At 41.3% G+C, this 27,570-nt stretch overlaps 2 protein-coding genes across 6 annotated transcripts; one reads left to right on the forward strand and one right to left on the reverse strand.

The window, feature by feature from the left end:
• The first annotated feature begins 61 nt into the window (after window positions 1–61).
• LOC124316266 (RNA-binding protein Musashi homolog 2-like) lies at window positions 62–27,523 on the forward strand. Of its 5 annotated transcripts, none has more exons than XM_046782107.1 (14): window positions 62–199; window positions 3,047–3,181; window positions 3,249–3,343; window positions 5,141–5,263; window positions 5,590–5,716; window positions 6,085–6,177; window positions 6,485–6,533; window positions 9,754–9,836; window positions 10,612–10,702; window positions 15,326–15,358; window positions 15,520–15,600; window positions 20,572–20,994; window positions 22,342–22,583; window positions 23,466–27,523. In XM_046782107.1, the coding sequence occupies exons 3-14, from the start codon at window positions 3,273–3,275 to the stop codon at window positions 23,529–23,531; spliced, it is 1,482 nt and encodes a 493-aa protein (XP_046638063.1). In that variant the 5' UTR covers window positions 62–199; window positions 3,047–3,181; window positions 3,249–3,272; the 3' UTR covers window positions 23,532–27,523. The 5 variants fall into 5 exon arrangements, with proteins under 5 accessions (XP_046638063.1, XP_046638062.1, XP_046638061.1 ...); XM_046782106.1 differs by lacking the exon at window positions 62–199 and adding an exon at window positions 2,170–2,869 and having other exon boundaries at window positions 3,047–3,183; window positions 3,252–3,343; XM_046782105.1 differs by lacking the exon at window positions 62–199 and adding an exon at window positions 2,170–2,869.
• Window positions 320–1,778, reverse strand: LOC124316459 (peroxisome biogenesis factor 10-like). Its single transcript, XM_046782432.1, has 5 exons — window positions 1,456–1,778; window positions 1,222–1,379; window positions 915–1,166; window positions 700–855; window positions 320–622 (listed from the first exon to the last, which is right to left on the reverse strand). The coding sequence occupies exons 1-5, from the start codon at window positions 1,568–1,570 to the stop codon at window positions 401–403; spliced, it is 903 nt and encodes a 300-aa protein (XP_046638388.1). The 5' UTR covers window positions 1,571–1,778; the 3' UTR covers window positions 320–400.
• Window positions 27,524–27,570: the final 47 nt, after the last annotated feature.

The raw sequence follows: 27,570 nt of genomic DNA on the forward strand, positions 1-27,570 counted from the left end.
TGGCCGCTAGGTGTCGAGTGCTGTCACTTGTAGCCATATTTTAATACAAAATAGTTGTGGACTAGTGCGTACTCGATACCGTGGGTTTGACTGTGTCCTCTTTAGGGAAAAAGCACGTGACAATTCAAGAAAATGCTTCCGACGAACGAGACAGCCTGTTTGTCTAGATGACGATATTACAATCTTCTGATAATTTCAGGTTAGACTTTTTGACTAATCTATTCTTTGTGTCTCTTAAAATGTCTTCCCTGGTTAAGATCTAAGACGCGATTCCCTTTTAAATCGAACGAATGTGGGTTTTTGAATGAAGAAGGCTGGCTCGTCAAAAACATAGCGAGCTTTATTTCAACACATTGTGCAAAACATTTTCACAAAATAGCTGTTTGGACTCTGACATAGATTATTCATAATTCAATAATGGCACAATTCTTGAAGGTTGCACACTTTCTCTGCAAAGAGGACACTCATGCTTGGTTTGCAACCATTGCAAAATACATTGCCAGCAGAACAGGTGGCCACATGGGGTGCAGGCTGTGTTTTTTCTTGAATCCCAACAAAGGGAACATTTCGCTGTTGTCGAGGGTGATGTGCCAGCACATTTTTCACTAGAACTGTCCACCACCTGTGTTTAGCATTTGCTTAGCTTTAATGAGGGTTGCAAAATGGAAAGTTTAAGCAATTTTGTTGAGAAATATTTACCGAAATTGCACTGGAATTTTTTAAAGAATTGCCATTTTTCCATTTGGTAATGGAATTTGTAAGTAAAAGTAGAACAAGGTGTGTAAGGGCCATTTGCCCAATGAACTTGAATGTTGGGTTGTAATTTTCTGTTTTCAAGTAGTCTGTAGCGAATACCTAGAAATAGAATATTGGATTAATTTGCTTGGGTATTTGTAATCTAATGTAGTCTTTACGTAATGGATCTTGGCCATTCTTTGAGATAGCCTGTAGTATTTCCCGTACATGTAGAATAAAACCAAGTTGAGTCGCCCCACCCAAAAACTGCTGCTGTGAATCAGCTCTGTCAGCAATACAATGTAATCTCTGGCTTTGGGTGTTAAATCAGGGATGTTTTCTGGATTTCGTAGCCAGGTGTCCAGCTTTTTCATGACTTGACTGAACAGCCGTGGTCCTAATACTTGCAGAGTGATGGCAGTAAGCCTTGTCTAAATAGAAGCTTTGCTAATGTCAGGTACTAGTGCTTGTTATATTGTTATTTACCAATTTAGAGGGAAGAGCCCTTAATGTTGGATTGACTTGTATGAGCCCTACATATTCCTCTCCGAGGGTTTGATTGTCCAACAAGGTGGTCAAGGTGTAATATAGGAAGACACAGGTGAGGTCCGACAGCCACTGGACCTTCAGCCATGTCTGATTTCCTGTGTGTACAGCAAGATGGTAAACAATGAGAAGGTCACTGCTAGAAAAAATTTCCACTTAAAAACAGTTGTTTACCGAAAAGACGTTGTACAATGTCAGCCAGTTCGTTCTTGATGGTGTTGATATAAGACTCATCCTTTTGGGAGGCTCGAAGGATCTCGGGTGGATTGGCTTCCACGAACACGGCCATATTTTTTAAGAAAAAGAAAACAATCGAAAAAACTTGTCTATACTCTCACGGAGAGCCTGTTGTAAAGGACGGACAAATGGTGGCGACCATCCACTGGTTTAGACGTCCGGGGAATGAATAAATATGGTGATCATTCCAACGAAAGCGAGACTCGAGAGAGTGACCTTTGAAGCTCCCGTGTGTAGATGATGACACAATCGGGTCAAGGCCATCTGTTATTTTCTATGGTAAACCACAACGGCGCAGACCCGGCCCGACGTCGTACGTCGATGTGTTACAAGAAGTGAAAATGTAGGTCTTTCCCATAAACACACACAAACGTTTTTAATGCTTCTGTAGTACCCTTATTTTTTAAATAGCAACTTTCCTTCGGTGTGGTTTTTGCCTCGAGCTAGATTATTACGGTTATCAGTATTATTTTACACGACTTTCTTTTGATTAGCTTCTTTATTTAATTGCGTTGACGGCCACTATGGCGTAAAACTATTTTGACGTGTAGCGGTCGAGAAGTGGTAGTGTTGAGCGTTAGATGGCGTGCGAGTAGCTGTCGACTGCTTGTAAAATACGCAGAGAGGGTGGTGTTGGGGGGGAAGGAAGAAGCCCCTGTGGACACTAGGAGGAAATAGACTAGAGGAGCTCAACTACTACTACAGAGGCGTTAGCAATGGCTGCCCTCAGTGTGTAAAGTGCCCTCGCGCGTTGCAGAAACAGGCCGGAGGAGTTCATCTCCGGTAGTTTTTTTAGTTGTTCAGTGTAGGAATCAGTCAGTCGAGCTGTAATCATTAAAAAAATTAATCTTTAAACAAGCAGAGAGTTTTGATCAGCAGTTTTAATTCATTAATATATAATCCATCGTCCCCACTTTTGAGATTTTTTCAAAAAAATCATTCACCCCAAGCGAAAAAGTGTGTGTGTTTGAGTGAGTGTGTGCGAGTGTGTATACAAGTCAATCCCCCCACACATATATTTCTCTCTTCTTCTTCTCCAAAAACTCGCCGTCGTCGTCGTTCTTCTTCTTTTTACACACACACACACACACCAAATAACAAAACAATCCCCTTCGACTTCCGTTTTGCTTTGGCTGCTCTTCTTGTCCTAATCGAAACTGTAGAAGAAGAAGTGAACTCTCTCCACTTCTTCATTCAATTTCCTTCTCTTGATTTTTCTTCCTCCCGGCGTCTCCCCTATCTCTCTCTCGGCTGTAATCCAAGACACACACAGACAGACAGACAAGTCAGAAGAGAGAAAATTTTAATAATTCCGACTGGAACATTTTCAACCTTCCAAAAAACTCCCGAGGTATTGATTCTCTTTTTTGGAAAAAATATTTCTTTCAAAAAACATGTAGGGTTCTAGACACTATTTTTGTGTAATCTGATTATAAATGTTTCATTGTGGAATGTCGATCGATCGACTTTTTATCTTTTGTACCCCCCCTTAAAAAACTTAACTTTTTTTATTTTCTGTTTGTTGCAGTCATCCCGAGCCCTTGTGTAACTTTTTGGGAACCCGGGCACAGGTGCCGTGGATAGGAATCTAATCAATTAATCAACCAACGTGGCGAGGCTTTTTCGGCTGGAATCAAATAGAAAAAAGTTTTATTTTTGACAAGTGAGTTTTGTTTTATTAACTAAGCGATTGGCGAAATTTTAATTTTCTTATTCTCTTGATTTTTAAGGTCTCCCAAAGTTTGTGAAAGAAGATGGACAACATGGATGCTCACTCGCAGTCGCAGCATGGCGACAACACCACCGAAGTACCCAACGATCCTGGGTAAGAGAACAAACATTTCTCTTTGATTCATTTCCCTGATATTATAGCGCCTGTATAATAATTATTATCATCACCACCACCACCGTCGTGGTGGTATCCATCACTCGCGGGCTTCAAGGCTGAAAAACTTGCGTCTTTTTTTTTCTTCTTCTTCTACCAGACTGACCACTTTTTCCATAGAGCCTCAGGTTCTTTTTTAGGTTCTCTTTAGGGGAGAAGAAATAGGAAAAAAATCACATTCTAGGAAAAAGAAGAAAAAAGATTATCAGACTCGAGAAAAAAGAAGGGGGTTTTATTTTTGTGATGGATGGAAAGAAGATGATGATGGCGGCCTGTCCTGGGGGTACTTCTGTCCCCAAGTTAAATAGAGAAAAAAACCGAAACTCCACCCTGATATCTATTCTCTAAAAAGGAGGGTTCAAAGAGTGTAGCAAAATCAGCTGCTCTAGAATTTCTATCCCCCCTTGTAGGAAAAAAAAGTTTCGAATTTCTTCTAGAATTTTTCTCTTTTTTCTTGATTGTCTTCCAGCGACATACACACGTGTTCTATAGGATAGGAGAACTGGAACACACCGTCAGGTCAGCAATGCTGCCAGGGCGGGGTTTCTTGTACATTTTTTTGCGCCAGACACACATTTTATGTGTAAAATGAGAGCTGCTGAAGGAAAGAAAAGAAAACCTGCTTTTTCTTATATCATCCGACACTCTGGTGTACATATAAAAAGGAGAAGAAACGAACAGAAGGCGCCGTGAAGAAAAATTTTAAATCTGTTCAAGAACCGCCGGCGGGATTCTCTTAAAAGAAGAAGAAACTTGTATAGTAGATTAATAACGAAAAAGGCCTAAGAGAAAGAAGGCCGGTTAGAATGTTTTAAGAGGCACGTGACCCGGCCACCATCATCCATACCCCGACTAGGACTAATAAAAGGGGGGCTCCTTTTCATTTCGACAAAAAGAATAAGAAAACTTGTTCCTTTTTTGGATAAGTTTAGAGAAGAAGAAAGAAAAAAAGATTGACAGATCGAGATAAGATGGTGAGGAGGGATGACTTTGCTTTCAATATTCCTTCTCCCATAGTTGTTTTTTTGAAAATTCGTGTGTGTGTGTAGTTGAGAAGGGGCCACCATTATCAGTCGGCCAGGTCCTTGGACTTTTGGAATCTCCCAGTTTGTGTGTGTAGGGCTTGTTTGTCTGGTGGTCAAACAGCTGAGAGAGAGAGAGTAGTGTGTGTGCGATGATAGCAGAAGCAGCAGCACATAATAATTATATGACTGTCGGGGGAGTCGTGAAGGGAGAAAGAAGATGACGGTTAATGAAAGAAATCTGTTGTTGTTATTGTTCATTATCGCTCAATTGGGTTGTGTATTGGCTGTCGTCTAGTTCGAGTCGGTACTGTAGTAGTCGCCCCCCTTCCGGCTGGAATTTCTGATTAGCCATAAGGGGATTGGGATAGAAAAAAACTATGGGGGGAAGGAAAAAACTGGATTGAACCTCTTCTTTAGATCCTTCCGGCCCCTTCCGAGACCAGTTTTATCCCCCCTTCTCTTTTAATATACAGAAAACCTATCTACTGTATTTTTCTTTTTTCTTAGCTTCAACTTAATTGAGTTGGTCAAGATAACGAAAATAAAATACAAAAACTTTTGGAGAAAAATAACCAAAGGGGACAATGATGATTATTGATTTAGACTACTTAGTGTCTATAATAAAATTCGTGGAAAAACTTGTTCATCTTTTTCCACAGTCGTGACTCTGATGTTTGATTCTTTTTCTTATTTATTTATTTAATTCCCACAGGAAAATGTTTATCGGAGGTCTCAGTTGGCAGACGAGCGCCGAAGGCTTGCGAGAATATTTCAGCAAATTTGGCGACGTGACGGAAGTGATGGTCATGAAAGATCCCACCACCCGTCGATCCAGGTAAAAATAACAATTCCTAATATCACAATTCGTCATAGACTTGCAACGGAACAAATGTTATCGATTTCGGATGGGGGGGAGAGAAAGCCGTTGTGGGTCTCTAATAATATCGTGACTTTTGTTGTGTTGTGCGAGCCGGACGGGGATGGATGATGGCCAATTGCATCATAACCTGTGTGTCGTGTCGTGTCCGTGACATGTTTTTCTTCTGTGAATTGGACTGGAGGGCGACGACTGTCGAGAGAAAGAGCTGATTATAATATGACATTACTTTTTCTCTTCTCTTTTCTCGGAACAACAACAACATCGACTACAACGACGTATAGGGGTTTCGGGTTCGTGACGTTCGCCGACGCCGCCTCGGTCGACAAAGTGCTGGCCTCAGCCCCGCACGAGCTCGACGGCAAGAAGATCGACCCCAAAGTTGCATTCCCTCGCCGGGCTCACCCCAAGGTTCGAAAATAAAACACAAAAATTTTTCTTCTTTTCTTTTCCTTCTCCATCGATCCTGGTGAGAGAGAGAGAGACTGGACACAATGGAAGAGCTTTTGGACGACACATGTGGGGGCCGTGACAAGAGAAGAGATCCTTCCGGCTCTTCTATCTCTTTACTCCTTCTACTTGCCCAACTTCCCGTCTCTCTCTCTACTCTGATTAAGTTGTGTGCGGTCCAGGACTTTGACTTGTCTCTCTCACTGGCCAGAGTTAAACCTGATTTTATGTGTTCTCCCCTGCCCCACCCGTTTATAATGATGATGTCGATTGAGACAGACCCCCGGTGGTGTTGGTTATTGATGTGTTTATTCTGATGATGTTGGCAGATGGTGACCCGGACGAAGAAGATCTTCGTGGGCGGACTTTCGGCTCCATCGACCGTCGACGACGTTAAAGGCTACTTTGAGCAATTTGGACGGGTGAGCTTGACACTTTTGTCTTTCTTTTTGTTCTTTTTGTCTTTTAATTTGGGCAAGAAGTTGGGCCTCTCTGACGTCAAATGAGTTGGCACACGACGAACGACCGACTGACTTTCTGTGGGTGCTGGACAAGCCGCCCAGTCAGCCCCTTAATATTATGATTGTCGCCCCAAAGTTATTCAACTTGGAAGGAGGACAAGAAAAAGTTGTTCCTCTTCTTGTAACTCATCGCCAATGGCATTTTAATGACTTTTTCTCTCTCTCTCTTCGCTTTTTGTGTGTGTTTTGTGTTTGTGTGCCTTTTTAGGTGGAAGACGCCATGTTGATGTTCGACAAGCAAACCAACCGACACAGGGGTGAGCACACATAACTCTTTTTTAATATTTTCGTTATTTTTGGGCGATTGTTTCCTTCTTTCTGACACAAAACTAAAAGTCTTAACCCTCTTGTAGGAGGAATAGTATTACCGAGTTAGGGGTTCTCCCACCACCCCTACATTTCAGGTGCATACGCAGTAGTAGTAGTGGGTTAGGTCAATAACGAACGGAAACGAGGTGGAAGCCTTTTCAAAAAGTCTATTCGTCCATTCGTCCGATCCGTTGCGCATCTTTTTTGACTATTTTACTATTTGGTGGACTTGAAAAGGGACCCCAAGTCGACTGCGTGTAACCCTCCACAAATCGATAGGCTCTTTATTTATTTTCTAGGGGTACAACGGACGGAGGGGGGTAGAATAAAAAAAGAGGGTTGATTTTTTGGGTTGTTGACGTAATACCCATGCACCTCCTGGTGTGTGCAGCTAACCATTATGAGGGTCTTTTTATACGACAGGGGGGTGAATGGGTGATTCGGCCACCCCACTACCACTACCGTCCGAAGAATATTGAGCTGAAACCCCAACGACACTCCCTCAACGGAAATGAAATTCTTTATTTTTCAAGGGTTGGGCATCGATGCCCGAGAATCTTTAATGTATGTGAGAGAATAGCCCGTGTTATTTCGGTAACAATATCCGCCTTGAAGTTGTACAGACAGGTTTTCTCTCCCCCATTTTTTGATATTTCGTGACTGTGTAGGATTTTTTAGTTTTCTTCCAGGTCTGATCCTTTTGACTTGAAAGGGAAATGGTTTTCGAGCTACTGCGGAACAGAGGAATGATTATTCCTGTGTGTGTGTCGTATGTGTTTTTTGTTTCCCCAACAACTTTATCTCTTTCGGGGTTGTTGCAATTGTCTGTGCGCCGCTGACGTCAGGGACATGGTGCGCTCCTGTGACTCCTGGCCCAACTCGAAATAGAAGCTCATCCTCTTTCTCTTTTCTTTCTCTTTTCTGCTGCATCTGCAACTGACGTTGAATTCTTTCTCTGTGTGGGGCTCTTTTTCATTCGCCAAGAGAAGAAGGCGGAGAAGTTGTGAACCTGCCGAATTGTTTTTGATTGCGAGAGAAGAAAAAGAAAATTCTTTTTGGGGGCCCTTTTTTCTCGTGATCGATGAATGGAATGGAATGGCGAAAGGAGCTGCTGCTGCTGCTTCATTTCCTCCTTTTTTTTCATCTTTTACCGACTCGTCTATTTTTTTTTTTTATTTCGTTTTTTTTTATTTATTCCCCCTCCTCCTCGTGCAACGTGAAAAGTCACGGGTCTCTACACACACACACACACAGAGTCGACGGTTACGGGACTCATTAGCGACCGACCGGCGGAGACGCTGTCGGAATGGCTAAACGGAAAGAGGCTCTCCCCCCCCTCTCTCTACTCACGAACCAACCAAAAAGAACATCTTTTTTTCTTATTTTATTTTTCTCCTTTTAGCAGGTTGATACCAGTCTATCTTTTTTCTCATCTCTTGTGACTATTTATTTTTATTTTTTAATTATTAGAAAATTTTGTTAGAAATTTTTTAAAAAATAGCGGTGGCGTTGCGAGTCGATTTTAAAAGCTGGAGCACGTTTGTTCCTGTTGTCGGTCAATTCTGGTTGTAAGATAATCTCAAGTTACCTCGTCGTTTCTCTCCATTGTATTCCCAACCACCCCTACGACGATGTCGAGTCCTGTTGTGTAGCGGCAAACCACAAATTCAATGGGGTCTCGTCTATCAATGCATCCGCACGTACTGCACGTTGGCCTAACGTGGGCGACTGCACCTGCAGCTGTTGGCACTGAACTGTTCGTCAATCAGTTGCTCCCTTCGTCTGCTCGATTGAGAAACACACGCACATAATAAGAAGATGAACAAGAAAAAGTAGAAAAACGTGAGCGATAGAAAAGAAAAAATAGTCGAGTGCCACCACACACCGGATTGAATCAGTTGCATCCGCATTAACGACATAATAGTGGAGTAGCAAAAGAAAGAATAAAAAGAAATCACAATAAAATCAAAGTGATGGAATGAAGGGAGAAAAGGAGAATCTTTACTATTCACATTATTCGGATTCTGTTTTTCTTTCTTTTTTCTCGTTCGTTTCGGTTAACAAGGAAGCCGTGTTGCCATGAATATATAAATAACTTGCGGGACCCGTTTTTCCTTTTTTTTTTATATTTTTAAAAAAAAATTTTTTGAAATAAAAAAAAAAGAAAACGAGTTGGAAAACGGGATCGTGGTGGTGGCAGCAGCAGCAGCAGCAACTGCATTCAATGCACAGAGGCACCTGCCCTCGAGCTAAAATAAAAGGAAGGGATGGGTGGGTGTGGTTCAAGTTTTATTAGACGTTTTTTATTTTTACGAATTCGTTCAATCAACAAAATATTTTTCGACAGATTTTTCTTTTTCTGTTCGGTTTTCTTTCAACACCGGCGGTAGACCAAAAGTTTGTCAGGTCGTTTTCTTCTTTTTGGGGTTTTGGTTTTTTACCCGGTGGTGGTGTAGACGATCATCATCATCATCACGGGCGAGCTTGCTTTGCTTTGCTCGGGTGAGGGTAAGGCAAACATTTTTCTTGGGACAAAGTTAACGAGGCCCACCCCTGACGTCATTTTTCTTTTCTCTCTCTGCTGTAACGACACCCCGAAAATGTTGTACCGCGTGACTTGGAGAGAGACCACACGAAAGATGGACCATTTCTAAAATTGACTTTTTTTCTTCTTCATTTTCTCCTGGAAAAATAAAATAAGAAAAGAAAAGAAGAAAAGGGAGGAGTTTTTGAAATAGTTGACGTTTGGTGGGGTGATTCTCTTTTGCCTTGGCGTAGGCAACGCCGCCGCCGTCGTCTCGACGCCCCTCCAAAAAACCTGTCCGGGGTTATTGTACCACCACCAAACGTAGAACCCAAAACTTTTTGGGTTTGTTTCTTCCGCCGACAACGAGAGACTTGATGATTCCCTCCGACTTTTTGGGTCATCAAGGAGAGAGCAATGTTTCATCCCCTCCCATCTCCCAGTCTAGTCGTTATCCAATTAATGAGAGTCTCAACCGGAGAATCTTCTCTTTGAGCATCGATTAAGAATCTCGACAGTTGCGACGAATTCAAATCGGATTGAGCCGTTTTCCCTTTACTCCGTGTGTGTCGTCGACGGTGGTCTCGTTCAAATATTTGAATATTTATTTTGTTCTTCTTCTTTTTTGATTTGTTGCTAAACAGGTTTCGCCTTTGTGACGTTCGAGAGCGAGGACGTTGTGGACAAGGTCTGCGAGATTCACTTCCACGAGATCAACAACAAGATGGTAAGAGTTCAGCATGGAACGCACGGGACCCCCTACCACCACACCCTTTTGTTCTCCTTTTTTTTTCTATCTTAAACGCAGTGGGCCATCAAAAAGAAGAAGAAGAAAGGGGGAAGAGAGAATCGATATACTCGTCGTCGTTCATGTTTGATTGTGTCTCTCTGTGCTGTTTGCTCCGCTGGCAATGAAAAGCGGAGCCAATGGCGATGGGGGGGGTTAGTGCGGGTGGGTGTCTTGTACAGTCGGCGGGACAATGGCACAAATGTTCCATCTCTCTATTCTCTACTTCTCTATTGTCCGTCTGTTTTATACATGTGTACGTGCTCATCTAAAAATCTAAATCTTCTTCTTCTTTTGGGGCTTTTTTCACGATTTTGATTCTGCACTGTCGTCCATTTTGTGTCTGCTCTTTCTTTCTCCCTTTTGTGCCTTGTGTGTGTCCAGGAGTGAAAGGGAACGGGGGATTAGAATCCCCTCCTCAGTTGTATAGAAGGCCCCTTTTCTTCCTCGTGAGCCAAGAGGTTAATTGTTAAGCACAAGAGAATAGAGAATAGCGGACAAGGGATTTTCATGGGAGTGGGTGCAATCTGGCCGTCAGTCGCCGGCTGTTCATCATCTCAACGGGCACCCACACTTGTATTATTATAAAAAGGATGGGGTGGAGTGGGAATAGGCGGGAATTTTAAATTTTGGATTTTAATTTGAAATTTGAAAATGTTTTGCGAGTCGTTGATGATTATTGTCTTGATTTGGTTTTGTCGTTTGATAATTGTTGCAGGTGGAATGCAAGAAGGCGCAACCCAAGGAGGTGATGCTGCCCGTCAACGCGGCCCGCGGACGTGCCGCCACCCTGCGAGCCGGCTACGGTGAGTTGCTTCTCTTAAGCGCCGCGGCCGCTTGCTCCGCTTCCGCCGCCGCCGGCAATCCGGCTATGCAATCGGGTCTGACGGCCGCTGCTGCTGCCGTCTCGTCGGTGGGCAATGGTGGCGGTGGTGGTAGCGGCGGTGGAGGTGGTGGCGGGCTGGGCCAGCTCGTTGTGCCCGGCCTCTCGTCACCCCACGCCGCCCTCCATCCGCACAGTCACAATCACTCGGCCGCTTCCGCCGCCGCCGCCGCCATGTTGAACTCGCACATAATGAACAATCCCAATGCGGCGGCCCTCTCGTCGGCCGCTCTTCAGCTGCAGCACCATCAGGCCAGTCAGTCGTCCACCTCCAATCATCACAGCCACCACCACAGCCACCACCACCACCATCGAGGGGTGGCTGGACAGGGTGGAGGAGCTGGAGGTGGGCAGAGTCCAGGCAAGGCGGCCGGTCTCTCGGCCGCTGCCGCCGCTCTTTTAGGCAACGGACTCGTCTCTTATCGTTACGCCCCTTACCCCATGCCGGCCAACTCGGCTGCCGCCGCCGCTCACAATTCCAATTCGCTTAGCAACGCCCAGGCTCAGGTCCAGGCTCAGGTCCAGGCTGCTGCCGCCGCTCAGCAGCAGCAGCAGCAACAACAGCATCAAGCCCAGGCGGTGGCCGCTCAAGCGGCCGCCAACGAAGCCCTGGCGGCCTCGATGGCCGGTTTTGCCGGCCACCTCCCCGCCCTCCATCCGCACAGCCATTTTTCCGGCCTATACGCTCATCCGCTTTTCGCCGCAGCGGCCGCCGCCGGCCACAGTCACCAGGCCACCATGCAAGACATGATGGCCGCCCACCACCAGCACCACCAGCACGCCGCGGCCGTTCAGGCCGCCGTCAACAAGCAAAGAGTTGCCCAGCAACAACACCAGGTGGCTCACGGCTTTCTCAACAACAATAACAACAACAACAACAATCCGACGGGCGTCGTCGTGAACGGCACCGGTGCAGGAGGTGTTGGTGCTGGCGGGGCTGGATCGGTCGGCGGAGGTGCGGCCGGATTGGCCGAGCTCAATTTGTCGTCGTTTGCCGGCCTCGAGGGCTTTTATTCCGTCCCAGTTGGTCTTTAAACAAACCAAAATCACGTCAATTTCTATCCTTCTTGCGCAATGATCTCCCGCACTCCGTACACACACACACAGCACAAACCAAATCCGCAGGAAGAGAAAAATGACACGCAAGTGATTGTCTTTTTTAAAAATCAGTCGAGTCAGTCAGGATCGGGAATAACTTTCTGTTTGACATTTTTTGCGCTCGTCGAAATATCGGGAGTGAACGTTTGAAAATGGTTTGGTATCTAGTCGGACCGAGTGCCAAAAAATGTCCAGGGATCTAAGAAAAAGAAGAAATAAGAAGAAAGAGTTTTGACGTCAATTGTGTGTGGCCGTTTGTGCCCGTTTGACGTCAGCAGACAAATACCGCATCACGCCGATACCTTTTTATCCTTTTCTTTCTTTATTATTATCTATTTTAATATTATGAAAAGAATCTCTCCTAGCCCCCCAGACTCTGGTCAACAACTTCTAATAGGGATAACGAAAAGCTCCGAGTCTCTTTTTTGATATAATTATTATATACATAAACACATATAAATATTTTTTCTTTTTTAATAGAATCTCTCAATGTCACAAATTTTTTGAAAAAGAACAAAAAAAAAATGGTTGGAATTTGTCGTAGGGCCCGAGACCAAACTGGTGATCACTTCAAAACTTTGTTGTTTGTCGTGTCTTGTTCTCAATCGACTTTTTTTTTAATTTTTTTTAATTTTTTTTTTCGGTCAATGTTTCTTATATCTGGGGGGAGTTATTTCAAATTTTCTTCTAAAAACTTTCAAACTAAACGAAAACATCGAACGCAACAAATCAAATTGCCAAATGTGTCGCTTTCCTTTTTCTCTCTCTTTTATAGCCAGGTGATCAAATAGCTGCTAAATTCATCATTTCGTGTCGTCAAATGATCGGACCAGACTTACTTAAAGAAAAAGATAATGTAATAATAATAATGTAGGACCAGTTGGATTGCCTTAGGAGCTTTAGTCTCTTCTCGTTTTGATTTGGATTATTTTGGCGCTTCGGAAGAAGTAGAGGCGGAAGAAGCTCGTCGTCTACTCTCTTCCGCTCTATTCTCATCTTCTTCTCCCTTTTGTTTTGTCAGTCAGGAAAAAGAAAAGAAATAATGTCTATGCAATAACATGAGGGATGGCAGGTTCAGAGGAAAAAATTTTCGTTGCGTGTTTGCTTTTTTCGGAAGCCATTCGACAGAGTAGAGAATCACCTCAGTTGTGACTGGGGTGGGAGGGCCCGCTCTTGTGCGAGTTCTATTTTCGTCCAGACACAAAGAGACGGCCAGTATGTGTGTGTGAAAATTATTTAGGATGGAAAGAGTAGAGAGAAAGGATCTTTCTGGTTTTGTTGTTGGGGTTGACGGTGGGTGTAGTAGTCGGTCGGCCGTGTATTTTTTAGTATTTTCATTTTTGAATATTTGTCTCGGCTTTTACGTAATGGATTGTAGTTGTACTTAATCTATTTTTTAGGACAGTATAGTAGGACTCGATTAACATGCAGATCTGATATATCTATATTCATACAACTTAGTGATTTGTTGTCGGTTGAGATTTGACACACAGACACAGACCAAAAAATGAATTGAAATGCCAATTTTTCTTCTATTTTTATTATTTCCCCCAGAAAAAAATTAGTCTTCCAACAAAAAACGATCATTTTTTTAAGTCAATAAACCCTCCTCTTATCTTCTTCACCCCCCCCCCCTCTGTATTGAATTGATAGTCGACAAATTAATTTAGTCATTTTTCCTCCTTCCTAGTCGTGTCATTTTAGATGATAGTGTGATACATCTATTTTTAGTGTTCTCTCTAACCGCAGAACAAAACGTAAAACAAAAAAGGTGTTTTAATTTTCTTTTTAAAACATAGTTTGGTAACACAAAATTAATTGAGAATCTTCCTCCTCTCCCTTATTGCTTCTCCCTAGCCGCAGAGAGATCATGTAATGATTTTTTAAAAAACATGCAAAATTGACAGTCAGTGTGTGTTTTTGTTGTTGTGTGCATATATATATATTTGTAGAGAGACACATGATGATTATTAACGGACTCGTGTATACTTAAATCATTTTAGGCCTTAGAGCAACAACCCACAAAAATACCAATTCTTTTGCCGTGTTGTCGTCAGGTTTTTTATTTAGGCTAATTTACTTAGGCGAGCGAGCAAAAGTCGGAAAGTTTAGTTGAACAAAATTTAAAAAAAAGGTGATACATAAAACGTGAATTGCTGCTGCTGCTGTGTAGGATTCGTTGTGTCTCTTGTTGTGGTGTATGTCGAGTGTTTTATTGAATGCGACTCTTTTTAGACATTTAAAGCAGAAACAAAACAAACACCAAAAAATCAGAGAGAGTTGAAATAACGCGATGTTGGCTTGCACCAAAAAATCCCCCATTTTTAAAATTTCTAGAAATTCATAAAAATTTCCCATTTTTCTGCTGTCCCCCTCTATAAAACAACTAGTCAAAATTCCAGATCGTAGTCAATCGTGGCCAAAAATCAATTTTTTCCCTTTTCTTCCTCCCAACCTTGTAACGAGAACAAATTGACCTACCAACTAATTCAATTGGTCCAGCCACACCAGCTCTCTCTCTCTCTCTCTCTCCCTACAAATGCAACAACTTTATGCAGACAGTTTCTCTACAAAAACAAAAAAACAAAACCTCTAGTCCGAAAATAGTTGCTCAGAATTTAGAGTCGAACAAAAAAAAATTGCATATTAATTTTTAATTAAAAAACGGACAGAAAATGGAAGATTTAAAAAAAAAAAAAATTTTTTCACGTAAAAATTTCGATGGATTACCGCAAAATAATAATAATAATAATAATAACTAAAAAAAAGATGGAATTTCATTTTCTGTTTGTTGGATCGTAGTAGTTGACCGAGAGACTTTAGTCCGAGTCGGTTGTGGGGTCGTGGTCGCGATTGATATGGGCGGAATCTTCCGCCTTTTGTCATTCCGGTTCAACTCCGCCGAACTCAATCTCTCATTCTGTACTGATGCAGACTTCTTCAGATAGTTTAATAAACTGTGCCTCTCTGTACGCAACTCTTTGACTACACTCACTGTAGAATAGCAAATAGTCCTCTCTCTTTCTATCTCTATCTCTCTCTCCCCTTTTCAAATTCCCTCCCACACACACTCTCTCTCTCCCTCCGGAACTTTATTGACACGGATCGGATGAAAAACGGAATCAAAAAAAGAAGAAGAAAATCGCCGATCAGAAAATCAAAGATGGGGATTAGCCCTTCGTCAAATAGACCCCAAAAGATTCTCTTAGAGATTCTTGTGTACGTGTGTTGTAACCGAACCGAATCGTGTGACTGTGTTTCCCAACCCCCTTCAACATAAAATGTTGAAAATATTTTTTTTTAATTTTTATTTAATTTTTTTAAAATTATTTTTGAAAAAAAAATTTGTCTTCATTTAAATTTTTTGGTTTTAATTTGTTTTGGAATGTTTGATAACCAAATCGTTATTCTTTTTTGCATCCATTTTTTTTTCTTCTCTTTATTACAGATTTGGTCTGGTCCTTGGGCGCACTGCAAGAAGGTAAGGGACGGGGGTCAATCTGATTGATTATGCAAATTTAATTGTGAATTGTATTTCATCCCGATGGAAAGAGATGGAGATGTAGAGAGTGGGCCGAAATTCTAACTGAATCTTTTCTTTCTTTCTACTTTTCCTATTCATGAAACATTGACGTCATCCAGGACTACCAGCTGCCTACGCCGCTGCTTACGCTGGACGTGGTTACCCGGGCTACGCCAGTTTTGGACTGCCTTATCCAGCCGGTAAGTCTCGATATTAAACGACCTTGCTTTTTTGATTGATTTAGAAATTATTGGATAAGCTTTTTAAGAGAAATATTTTTCGAAAAATTGTCGTCAATAAGAAAACATTTTGAATTTCCCGCCGTGTCAGTTTCACACCCAAAATTAAGATTGAAGTTGTTTGTATTCGGGAGGGAGGCCCGGTAGGATTTGGGATTGGTATTTTTTTCTCATTCCGGCGTGCGTCAACCGCTAGTGAAGAGTGAAAGGGGGTTTTTCTTCCGGTGGTGGGGTATTTTATTATTTTTATTTTTGCCCCGGTCGTGTGAAATCCTCAATCGGAATCGAAAAAAAAAGGATTCCCATGGAAGAGAAATGAAAAGAGACTGGGCCTCACGGGGGTTGATACACACAGACACATTTGGGTGGGTGGGTTGGAGTTGGCATGAATAACGTGGAATTGATTTTTCTTCTTCTTCTTCTCTTGCCCGTCATTGATCCTCTTTTGCTTTGCGAATGCCGCGGGGGATTTTTCTTCTTTTTTATTTATTTTTATTTTTGGAATTTTTCTGTGGCTTCTTCTTTTATCCCCTTCCCGAAATAATTGATTATTTTATTGGTGAATTTTCGGTTGCAATTTTTCTCATGTGTGTTTTTTTTTCTTCTTTTTTTTCCCGCGTTCGTTTTTTTTAAATTTTTTTGTTGCTCCCAAAAAAAAAACAAAAAATAAAAAATAAAACAAAAACATCGATCCAAAAAACAAAACCAAAAAAAGGTTTGATCGGTTTGCTTTCATCGGCCGGCGTCGGCGACGCAGCCGGTCCGCATCATCACGGGCACCCGCGCCATCATTTGCCGCCATTGGGCGACCTGGTCAGCTTGGGACTGGTCAATCCAACCTCTGGATGATTTTCTTTCTTCTTCTTCTTCTTTTTTACTTTTTAAACGTCCCACCAAAAAATGCCTTTCCTTCTTTTATTTTTCTCTCTCTCCCCCAACAAAAATCTTTCCATGATATCAATGTCTTGTTCTGACCGGAAGAGATAAAAGGTGAACGATGGTCGGATGTTGTAGGAACGTGATTGTATCGAAATCCATCATCACATCCGTCGATTATTTTCTCTCTCTCTCCACATTCTTTCCATCTGATTTTTATTTCTTCTTCTCTTTTTGATTGGTGATTGTGTTTTTTCTCTCTCCCATTCTTCTTCTTCTCTTTCCTCCCCATTCGCACTGCAACAATCACAACAACAACAACAATTAGGTTTGACTCTGGTGTCTCGTGCTGCTCCGCCTGCGACGGGACCGGCCATCCGACTCCAACGACGATCCTAAACCAAATAAAATAAAAAGCCCAAAACTTCTTTCAATTTCTGCTGTTGTATAACACACACAACCCAAAACTACTGCCCCCATCCGCTGGATTAAAAAAAAAGAATCCTGCAAACTTTGTTCCCGTTGACATATTTTTTCACGCGACGGATGGATCTAGTTCCTTCCTGCTTCCTTCCCCTTCTAAAAAAAACTGATCATCATGTTTCCTTCTTTTCGATTTTCAGTTCCCTCTCCTTTTTTTCAAAATGGCCATTTCTCAGAAACCGTCGGGATTTTAGCGTCTTTTTTTTTAAAACAAAAGTTGTGTGTGTGTCTCTTAACACATATATAGTCTTTCGTAGTCGATCGAATTTAGATCCTAGTCCAAATGTTCATTTTGGATTCTTCTTTTTAATTTTACAATCAAGTTATAGTCGAGCTGTTAGAACAACAATTTAATCGTTCAGTGTGTGTCTCCTCCCCTCCTTTTTGAGCTTCTTTCGACTAATAATTACTTAATTAGACATTATTTCTACCGAATTCATCACACCCAATCGCAATCTCTTGAAACAAAACAAAATTTACTACCAAGGAAATGACGACAGATTAATTTGACAGTTGAGCGAAAACAACCAAAATCAGAAGAGAGATAAACAAAAAAGACTCTACGCCAAACCGTATTGATATCGGTTAGCCGTGTCTCATCAATTTTTTTTTTTTTTGGTCTAATATATCTTTAATAATTCTAATTGAATCACGTATATATATTATATATATATATAATCAAATCCATCCGATCATTTTGAAATCAACTCCCTGGATTGTAGTAGGAAAAATAGAAACTTTTGTTTGGGTCCATTGGGGGGGTTTGTAAAATAATCAAATAAAAAACGAATCGAGTTGTCATTTAAATTTTAAAAAATTGGAACAGAACATTTCAGTGAAGGAGTCGAAACAAAATTAAAAACCGGTGAAAATGGCGTGCAATTATTTTTGAATTTCATTTTGAAATGGGAAAAAAAAAAAATATATTTTTAATGTTGCTCAAGAAAAATTGAAAAAATTAAACACAAAAAAAAGGGTTTCCCACACACGCACACACACAACTTCAAAAAACCAAAATAATTTTTTTTTTACAAGATTACACGGACCCCAAAGAATTTTTACTGGGGGTCACGCTTCACTTTTGTGTGTTACACAGTTGGCACAAAAGCCACTTATCATCTTTTTTTTTGATTTTGTGTGTGTGTGTGTAAGAAATAATGGAAATGCGGCAGGGGCAAGTGTGTGTGTGTGTTGTGAGGTCGGCCGATGGATAAGATAACACACACACAGAGGACGACGACGACGACACTGTTATCTGCATTGCGGCGTTGTCGTCTGCGAGAAAGAAAAGGCGTACAGACAGATACACAAACACGGGCAAGGAAGTTGTGCCGGGGGGGAGAGGAAAACAACAGCAACTTAAAGACACAACAAAGTTTTAATTGATTTTTAATTCAATTGGATCGACGGGGTGGAAATAAATGCGATTTTTTTTGGCTGGCCAATCCCCCCCTACCATTTTTTTTTGCACGTCGAAATAATAATATCACTTACAAATTTCACATCACGAACCTTTTTATCTTTAAAAATTTCATCATCTTTTATCCTTTTTCTCTTCTTATCTCAAAAATTGTTGCTGATGATTTTAGTCATTGTTTAGTCTTGGAGTCTTTATATGGAGTCCTCCCCCACATTTCTAGAAAAGATATAGATTCCCCCACCCCCAATCTCCCAACCCCCAAAAAACGAACTGTGACAATTTTTTTCTGCCAACAAAAAAAAAGAAAATTCGAAAATGAGGAAAAAAAATAATTAATTCTATAATCAATACATTTTGATTTGTCTAAAAAAAATAAAAATCCCAAAATTTTGTAATTATTAACTGGTTTTTAAAAAATAAGAGGCGGGAATTTCGATTGTAATGCACAGCGAACAACCGATGCGATTCCGGGCGCCAATCAAATGTTGGAAACATCTGGACGCCTTTTTGACAATTCAAATTTCCCTCCACCAAAAACCAAAAAACAAAAGAGACGCGAGAGAGGAACGACCGTGAAATTATTCCATAAGTATAACATTCATTTCCCGCTACGCAGAACAGCAGACACATCCCGACCAGTTTTTCTATTTTTTTTCTTGAATAATTATTTTTTGTGTTTTGTGTCTGTCGTGTCTGTTTTATTTGATAGAGAACAGGTTTTATTGTTTTTTTACTCGAATTTGTTGAATAACACTGACCCCCCCTCCCTGTACAGTTTTTAGAGCTGTCGGGGGGTAAAAAATAGTTGTTGATAGAACAACGAAATCTAATTGCAATCTAGTCTGCGAATGCTTTAACACTCTTTTTTTGATATATCTTTCACCCCTGATTCCTCCAAGATATAATAATAATGGCGAGGTGTTAGTTGTGTTTCTCCCTCGATCGATTTGCCTCTAGAAGGCGCTTGTTGTTGTTGTTGTCGTCTTGTTGTTGTTGCGTGACGTCTAGAAATCATCACCGTCCGAGTGATCTAACAACTTGCTACCAACTTTTTTAACACACCCACCAAGAAAAACTCTTTTCTATTTTTCATTTGGCTTATTTTTTGGATGATGATGATTGGACCACCCACCCTTCACTCTCAACTCCCTTTTCTCTTTCCGTGTCTGGGCGGTTGTTGGCGCGTGTGTTGTTGTGCAGGAAGTGCGGAAGGGCCTTCCGTTTCCCCATTTCTTTTCCTCTTCTTTATTATTATGATTTTTTCGGGGGCCTCTCTGCTCCTGTTCCTGCTGCTCCTTTTTGTAGAAAATGTAGACCAAATGGACTGTGTCGAATGAGAAACGGGGATGGTGGGATTTATTTATTTCTTCTCTGGAGAGTCAAACATTTTCGAGCACTTGGCGATTTGAATTTGATGGAAAAAAGATTTTCCGATGATCCCCGAATAGAAGAAGAAAAAGTTGGGCCAATACTTTTCTTATTCTTTGCCTCCGTTCGATTTCCGATGCGGCTCGTGTTGACACGTACACAAGGAGCCAGGAGCCGCCTCTGTTTGCTTTTGCCTCCTTACATTTATATATATACTCTCCCCCATAGAAATGTGTTTAATCGATACGTACAGTCGAGAGTCAAAGGTGGGGGTGTGGGAGAGAAGGAAGCAGGATATAGGGGGGTGGTGGGGTGGCCAAGAAAGTTCCCCACCCAACTCTCCATCCCCAACCCTGACACGTCAATAATATTTGATCCACTGCCGGTCTATCTCTATAGTTTCACCCTCTCACTTTGATTTCACACCCAAAACTAATTTTTCCATTCCAAAAAATGTACTAAACTTACTGCTAACATTCGGCTGTGCCACTCTTATTAGTTCTATTACAATTAGTTTCGATCCTGATTGACGACATTTGGATGTCTGTCTGTCTGTGTGTGTCCGGTTTGTGTCTTTTTCTAGTGATGGTTTGTGTGGAATGGATAGGTGATTGTGGCATCTAGCGAGAGATGAGGAAGCACGAGCTGAATTTTTATTTTATGTTTTTATTAGTTGTGTTGTTTGTTTTGTTTTGTTTTTGTTTGGTTTGGTTTAGTTTTGTTTAGTTTGATTTATTCTTATTATGATTTGAATTTTTGATTTTTGTTTTCTTTTTGCATCAAAGGTTATCCAAGTTATGGATACTTTCCGGCCGCCGCTGCCGGAGCTGGTGGTCCAGCTAATGGAATGGCCGGCGGCGGAGGCGTCGGCGGTCCTGGAGGTGGTGGTGGCGGAGGAGGTGGTGGCGGAGGCGGTGGCGGTGGCGCAGGCGGAAGCAACACTAGCGGAGGCCTCGGCGGAGGCGAAGTTTCTGTGTCGCAGCACCGCAATGGTCCAGCCAGTGCCGGCCAGCCGACGGGAGCCGGCGGAGCCACGTATTACGATTACACGGGCGCTCACGGGCACCACAACGGTGGCGTCGGGGCCGGTCCGGCCGCCTTCCATCCGCGCGGCCACCACCACCACCTCGACCACCAGCACAATCCTCATCAGGCCGCTAACATGGGCAATTCGCCTTTACTCCGCGACGCCTACACAGGCCGTTCAGGTCAGCTCCTCATTCATCTACGTCGTCAGTCGTCGTCACCCGCCAAATTCAAAAAATTCAAAAATTCAAAATTCAAAAAATTCCCGGGCAGATGAGACAATGGCCGTCGATTGATCCGCTCCTGTCCGTGCGAGTGGGTGGGTGGGGGGATGATTTTCCAGTCATCATCAGAGTTTCGATTCACGCTCTCCATTGTTCTTCTTCATCTTTTATTCCCATCCAGAAAAGAAGAAGAGACGAGAAGAGTTCGTGATTTATCAGCTGAATCTTTCTCACGATCCTCTTTTGGATTTTTGCTTCACCACTAAAAGTTTTTCCTCCCCTCCGAGTTTCTTTCTTTTTTGTTTTGTGTTGGAAGGGGATCCATCACACAACTTTTCTTCTTCTTCTCCCCTTTTTTCTTGGGAGATGGATGCGGAATCAAGTCCTCTCCTTTTATGTGCAACATTAAGGATCTATGAAGTGGATGGATGGATGGATGAAGTGTGGTGAAAGACGTGATGCTGCTTTGCTTTTTTCTTTTCTTTTCTTCTTTCGTGCTTGAAGCTGCTCTTGTATTTTTCCTCTCGGCGTCTGATGGCGGAGGGCCCATGGTCTTGTCTTGTTCCGCCCGACGCGCCACTTCACCACCACCGCACCGTCCCGTTTTCTTAATTTCTCCTTTTGGCACGTTCTTCTTCTTTTCACTTAAGCGGGAAATCGAATTTTCTCTTTCATCCCCAGTCGTTTGATTTCATCTTCCTTTTTCGATTCTTTTGCTTGTCATCGAGTTTGTTGTTTGGCTGGGGAAATAGTTTCGAGTCTAGTCGTTTCTGCGCTATTTATTAACAAAAGAGTCGAGTGGTTGGTTGGTTGGATGATGGTGGGGGGATGCGCATTGATTTATCGTTTGTTTCTTCCTCTTTTAAAAATTACATGTCGCGTGTGTGGGTCGGCAATGTAACAAACGTCCATTTATATTTATTCCCCTATCCTCTACCCGGCCGAGAATATATATCCTACTCCTGAGGAGAGAGTGAACATGACGACGAGGGGGATCTCTGTTTAACATGCGGATCGATTATCTATCGATACCGTGGGGGGCGTGGCCTATTGGGTAGGACTAGCGGCGCTGATGCCATTCATCATTTTCTCCCTCTTTTGGCGATGGCTGGCGCTGGGATATGTTTCAATTACGCTGGGCCAGAAATCGCTTCGTCATGTCGATAGAGAGTTTCTTTAATAATTTTTAAATGTCGATTAAGTCTGAGCTATTTAGAAAAATAATTTGTTTAATTTTTATTTCATTTATTTATTTTTCTAAATTGATTTGTGAATTTAATTTGTTTTATTTTCGGTGAATTACAGCAATGATTAGCAGTTACCCGCAGAGTTACGTCCAGCAGTCGCAAGTGGGCGGCCGCTCGTTCCCGCCTTCGCTGGCCGCTGGACTCGGCGGCCACGGACACGGCGGCCATCACAACCCCAACGCTTCGCCAGGACCGGCCGGCGACGGCGGACTCTACGACGGATCGCTGCCCGGATACACGGCGGCGGCCGTTGCAGCCGCCGCTGCAGCCGCTGGATCACATCAGACGGCCCTCGCCAGGGTGAGTCCCACATAAAACCCCAAAAAAAACATTTTGTTTCTGGTCCCGAATTTCCCAAGGTTTTGGATGGATGGACATTGCCGGGCGGGATCGATCCAGTCGACAGAGAGAACAAAAGGGGCGACGTGGGTGAGGGTCGGTTGAATAGTCTTTTGCCTGATCAGCACACACACACACACGCACGCAGGGATAAAGGATAGGCAAGGGGTGGGGAGGTGGATGGCTGTGCGGATTGGTTCACGCTCGAGCGGCTCGAAAGTCGAGCGGATGGAAGGAGAAAAGGGGAAGGAAGAAATGATATGTGTGCAAGGCATCCAGGAAGGAGAGAAAAAAAGGGAAGGACGATGGATCGAATGACGGAATGGATTATCGCTAATCAAATCGGACTCGGCTCACGGGCTAAAAAGAAATTCTGAATAGATATCGCCCCTCCTTCTTCTTTCTGGGCCGTCTATTATGTAGCCAAAGGCACTGGACCTTTTTTTCCTTCCTTCTCTTCCAGTCGGATGACTAGTTTCTTTTTATTTTTATCTCTATTTCCTTTCTATTCCTTCGTTCTTTCGCCTCTATATCGTTTTCGGGTCATTGATCCGGTCAAGCTTCTTCTTCTTCTTCCGCCGACGTCGCCGACGTCGTATAATCTCTAAAGCTGGCCAGGATCCGTCCCCCCCTATCTTCGTTTTTGTTTGGGAGACTAAAAAAAAGGTTTTTTTATTTTTTGGGGGTTTTGTTTGAGCGCACAGGGGACTGGTCGATTTCTTCTCGATCATCGATCGTTGATTGTTTCTCTCACTCAATTGTGTTTAGTCGATGTTTTTAAAGTTGATGCTGCAAGGCGAGAGACGCTGGACATTTAATTGATTCTCCCTTTTTTAATTGGAGTTGTTGTCAAATTCATTCACGCAGGGCACCCTGATTCCGACCCACTACACCAACGGCTACCATTAACAACAAAGACTATGTAGAGAAAAGGATGAACGGCCAGGAGAATCGCCCCGGATGACGGCCGGACAAGAGATTGCGTCACAATTAAAAAGATAAAGAAATGGAATTCGTCTGAGGAAGCGAAAGAAGGAAGAAGAAATTGCAGACACAACTTTCAACAAAAATTACAAAACGAAAAAAGGAAATTTATAAAATAAGGTCGGAAAAAAAACATTTTTTTTTTGTTACCCCCGTTTATTTGCCAATGTTATAACCCTCCTCACCAGAAAGCCACACACACACACACATATACCATTTTTTGATTATTTTTCTAATCTTATCTGAAACTTGTGGATAAGACGGAAAGGATAACAAGCGATCTCTCCAATTTCCCTTGTTAACTCGAATTAATTTTTCGCTATTTTGACAAATATCCTCCTCCTCCGCAAATGACACGGTAGTTTCTCTCCTTCTTCTTGACTTTTCCTCTTCGTAGTCGTAGCGAAAAAAACAAAAAAAAATTTGGTAGTGGCGAAATTGAAAAAACATTTTTTTGAAATTTATTTTTTCGAATTTGGCGCGCAGCTCGTAGTCGATGACGGTAGACAAACTTACACAACTTAATCTTTACGTAGTCTTTATTTAGATAATACCCCTCTACCCCCTGAAAAACATTTATTATTGGACATTTTTTTTCGACTATTTACCGAAAAAAAGGGAGGGAATTTATTTCGTGTAAAAATTTGATCCATACTCAATTATCGACAACAACAAAAAAGAGGAAAAGTAAAATCCCAAAAAAATTATCTATTTTGAATTTTTTGGGGCCTCTTTGACAATGGCCATATTATATAATATTTGCTGCTCCCACAAATTTAAACTGAACTAAAAAAAAATCCCATCGTGTTCGTGTGTGTATGTGTGTGTCATTTACCTGTTCAATTTCTCTGATCGTGTGTTGATTTTCCCTCTCCAATCTTTTTTTGGATTATTTCCCAAATTGTTTCTGTTATATTCCCGCCCGCCCAATTTGTATCACGTAATCAGATGTTTTTCTTTATTCCTTTTTCGGCCTTGATCCCAAAATATTCTCCAATTGAATCGCTCCGAAAGACTCGGCCGACTCCGATTTGAATGAATAATCCACACACACACACAACACAGCCAAAAAAAAAAAATTGCGAAAGAAAAGAAGAATCAGAAAAACGGCAGCTAAAATCAATAAATCGAGTAATAATAATAATTAAAATTTAGCTGGAACGGGAAAAAAGGTGTGGTTTTCCCATCCCCAAAATTTTTAGTAAATTTTTTTTTTTTTAATTTTTTAATTTGTTTCGGTAGTGCCAATTTTTTGTCAAAAAACTCAGCCGATCATTTTTGTTTGAAAATTCCTTCCTCTTGTAAACAAAATGAAATTCTCTTGGCGGCGACGACGACGACGAGACGGAAAGAAAGAAGAAAAATGTTGTTTTTTCAGGTGTGTCACAAAGGTCACGTGACGTTTACTACCGACTGTGATAGGCGGAACCAACGCCTTCTCTCTAGTAAAAACTAGCAGCTAGAGTTGAGTAAAAACAGTAATAGTAGTCTACGAGGTTTTGTTTGCTCTGATTTTATCCGCCTTCCGCCTTTTTCTCACCCACCCACCCCCGTCACCTCCTGGTGGAGTTCCAACAAAAATGAAAAGATTTTTACTCCTCAACTCGTTTGTTTCAATCAAAACTAAACGGATATACAACGACACACGCGCATTTTTTTTACGTTTCAACTTTTTGTAGGACGGACGGTGGCGGGAAATTTGAAAAATGGAAGCGGAAATAAAGGGAAAGAAAACCCGTGGAAGTAAAAAGCAGAGAAACTTTTTTAAAAACTTACACAGAAATTAACCAGAAATAAATAACTTTTCTTTTCGTTTTTTGGCTCCTCCCGAGAGATCAAACAGGAAAAAAAAATTTAAAAATGTTTTTAGCCAAAAAATCGATTTAAAATAAATTAAAAGACCCAACCGAGAAAAATGTTAATGAAATCTTTTTTTGAGAGCCCGTTAGGATGTTGTTGGTAGCCGTTTCTCGCTGTAGAGCAGAGTAGTAGACACAGAGGACACAGAGAATTTTACGAAAACAAAACAAAAAAAAATTAATTTTTTTATTAAACCCAATTTTTGTGTTTTATCTCCCCCACCACCAAATTCATTTACAGCCTGAACAAAAAAAAAAAAGTTTAAAATTTTTTCGATGACTCGCGCCAAACACAAAAAATTTAAATCATCTCTCAGCAATTCATTTGATATGAATTTTTGATACATTTTATTCATTTGGGGTGAGAACTTAATTATTCAGCGCAGAGAGAGAGAGAGGGAAATTAAGAAAGAGAGTTTTTTAAAAAGTGAATACGAGCTATGCAAAATAACAAAATTTTAATTTCGAGATTACAAGAAAGTTTAGTTTTTTAGTCTTTTAATTATTTTTCGGGGGAATATGTGGCGTCGATATCAAAAGATTATTTTTTTTTTATTGTTATCCCCCACACCGCCTTTTTTTTATTTTAAAAATTTTTCATCAGGAAATTTGAAATTTTTTTTCGCGCCATTTTATCAATTTCAATTTTTTAAAAATCGTCGATCTCGTCAAGAAGACACGCGTGTGTGTGAATGAGTAAACACGAAAAAAAAAGGGAATTATATTTTTTTGGATTATTTTCTTCCCCTCTCTCTCCATTCTTCTCACTCTCTCTCTCTCACGCTCTTTCGTTAGATGAACCATTGCGTTTAGTGTGGCCGCATCAAGTCAAATGAAAAATTCAAAAAAAAAATTAAATCACCGATTAATGACACAGGAAAAATGAATATCGATTGGATGAAAATATACGAATTTTAAAACGATGAAACACACATAACCAATCAAATGCCCCTCGGCCCTTTTTTCTTCATATTCTGACATTTTCATTTGCCAAATTGTGTTTTTTGCGACTTTTAAATTTAATTTTTTAAAGGGTAGAGGGTTTTTGATTCTTTTATGTGTGTGTCGAGACGATTTTTTTTAAATTGATTACAAAAAAAAAGTAGTTGGAAATTTGCGGCCGGTAGCTATTCTCCTCCTCCAAATGTGTTTTCTTTTTAATTTTAATTTACCTTTCTTCAATGGCAATAATGCATTCAATTTGATGACATAACCATTCTGTTTTTTTCTCTTTCTCCTCCCATTATCATTATCTCTCTCTCCCCCAAAACGGTTGAAAATTGTTGATCAATTGTTTCTCGTGTTGAAATTTTTTCGCCCATTTTGCCACTTTTCAAAATTTTCCACCTCCTCCTCCCATATCTCTCCCCCCTTCAAAATTGTTTTATTGTGTCTCTTTCAAATGGAGCCGCCAAGGTGTGGGAGGGGGTGGGGCTCATTTGCATGAATTCTTGCCCTACATAATAATAATATGCCACCACCAACTGACACGACAACTACAACAAAACACACAATCTCCTGAACCGAATCGCGAAAAAAAATAATACGAAAAAAACTCCCACCCCCTCCCCTTTTCCCCCCCACCCCCTGTATAACCTCAGGATTTTTCATCCCAAAACATTTTTAATTTGACAAAATGTTTGTGTGCGTTTGTTTGTTTGTTTGTTTGTGAGTGTGTGTGTGTGTTTCACATTTGTTAAAAAACACGATTTGATGATGATGATGATGACATAACATTTGTTTGGGTGTATCTTTATTACCACCCACCTCTCTCCCCTCCCTCAACCCCCAACGATTTTTCAAGATGCAAAAAATTAAAATTAAAAAAACAAAAAAAAATTAATTTTCATTTTTTCAGTTTGCCAAAAAAAAAATGTTTTTGAAATTTACAAAAAATTGAATTTTTTTTTTCTTTGAACCTTTTGCCTTTTTCCTCCCACATTTTTTTGTTTTTCTGTTTGGTGGTCAAATTAATTTTTTTTTTCTGTTTCCTCCTCCCTTCCTCCTCCATGCCGTTTGTTGAAAATGAATGGGCAATAAAATTGACAGCAATAAGCACCTTTTGTTTTTGTCCACCATTTCTTTCTAGACGTTTAGTGTCGTCA

This window comes from Daphnia pulicaria, chromosome 12, assembly GCF_021234035.1.
Source record: "Daphnia pulicaria isolate SC F1-1A chromosome 12, SC_F0-13Bv2, whole genome shotgun sequence".
In the NCBI taxonomy this organism is placed as follows: domain Eukaryota; kingdom Metazoa; phylum Arthropoda; class Branchiopoda; order Diplostraca; family Daphniidae; genus Daphnia; species Daphnia pulicaria.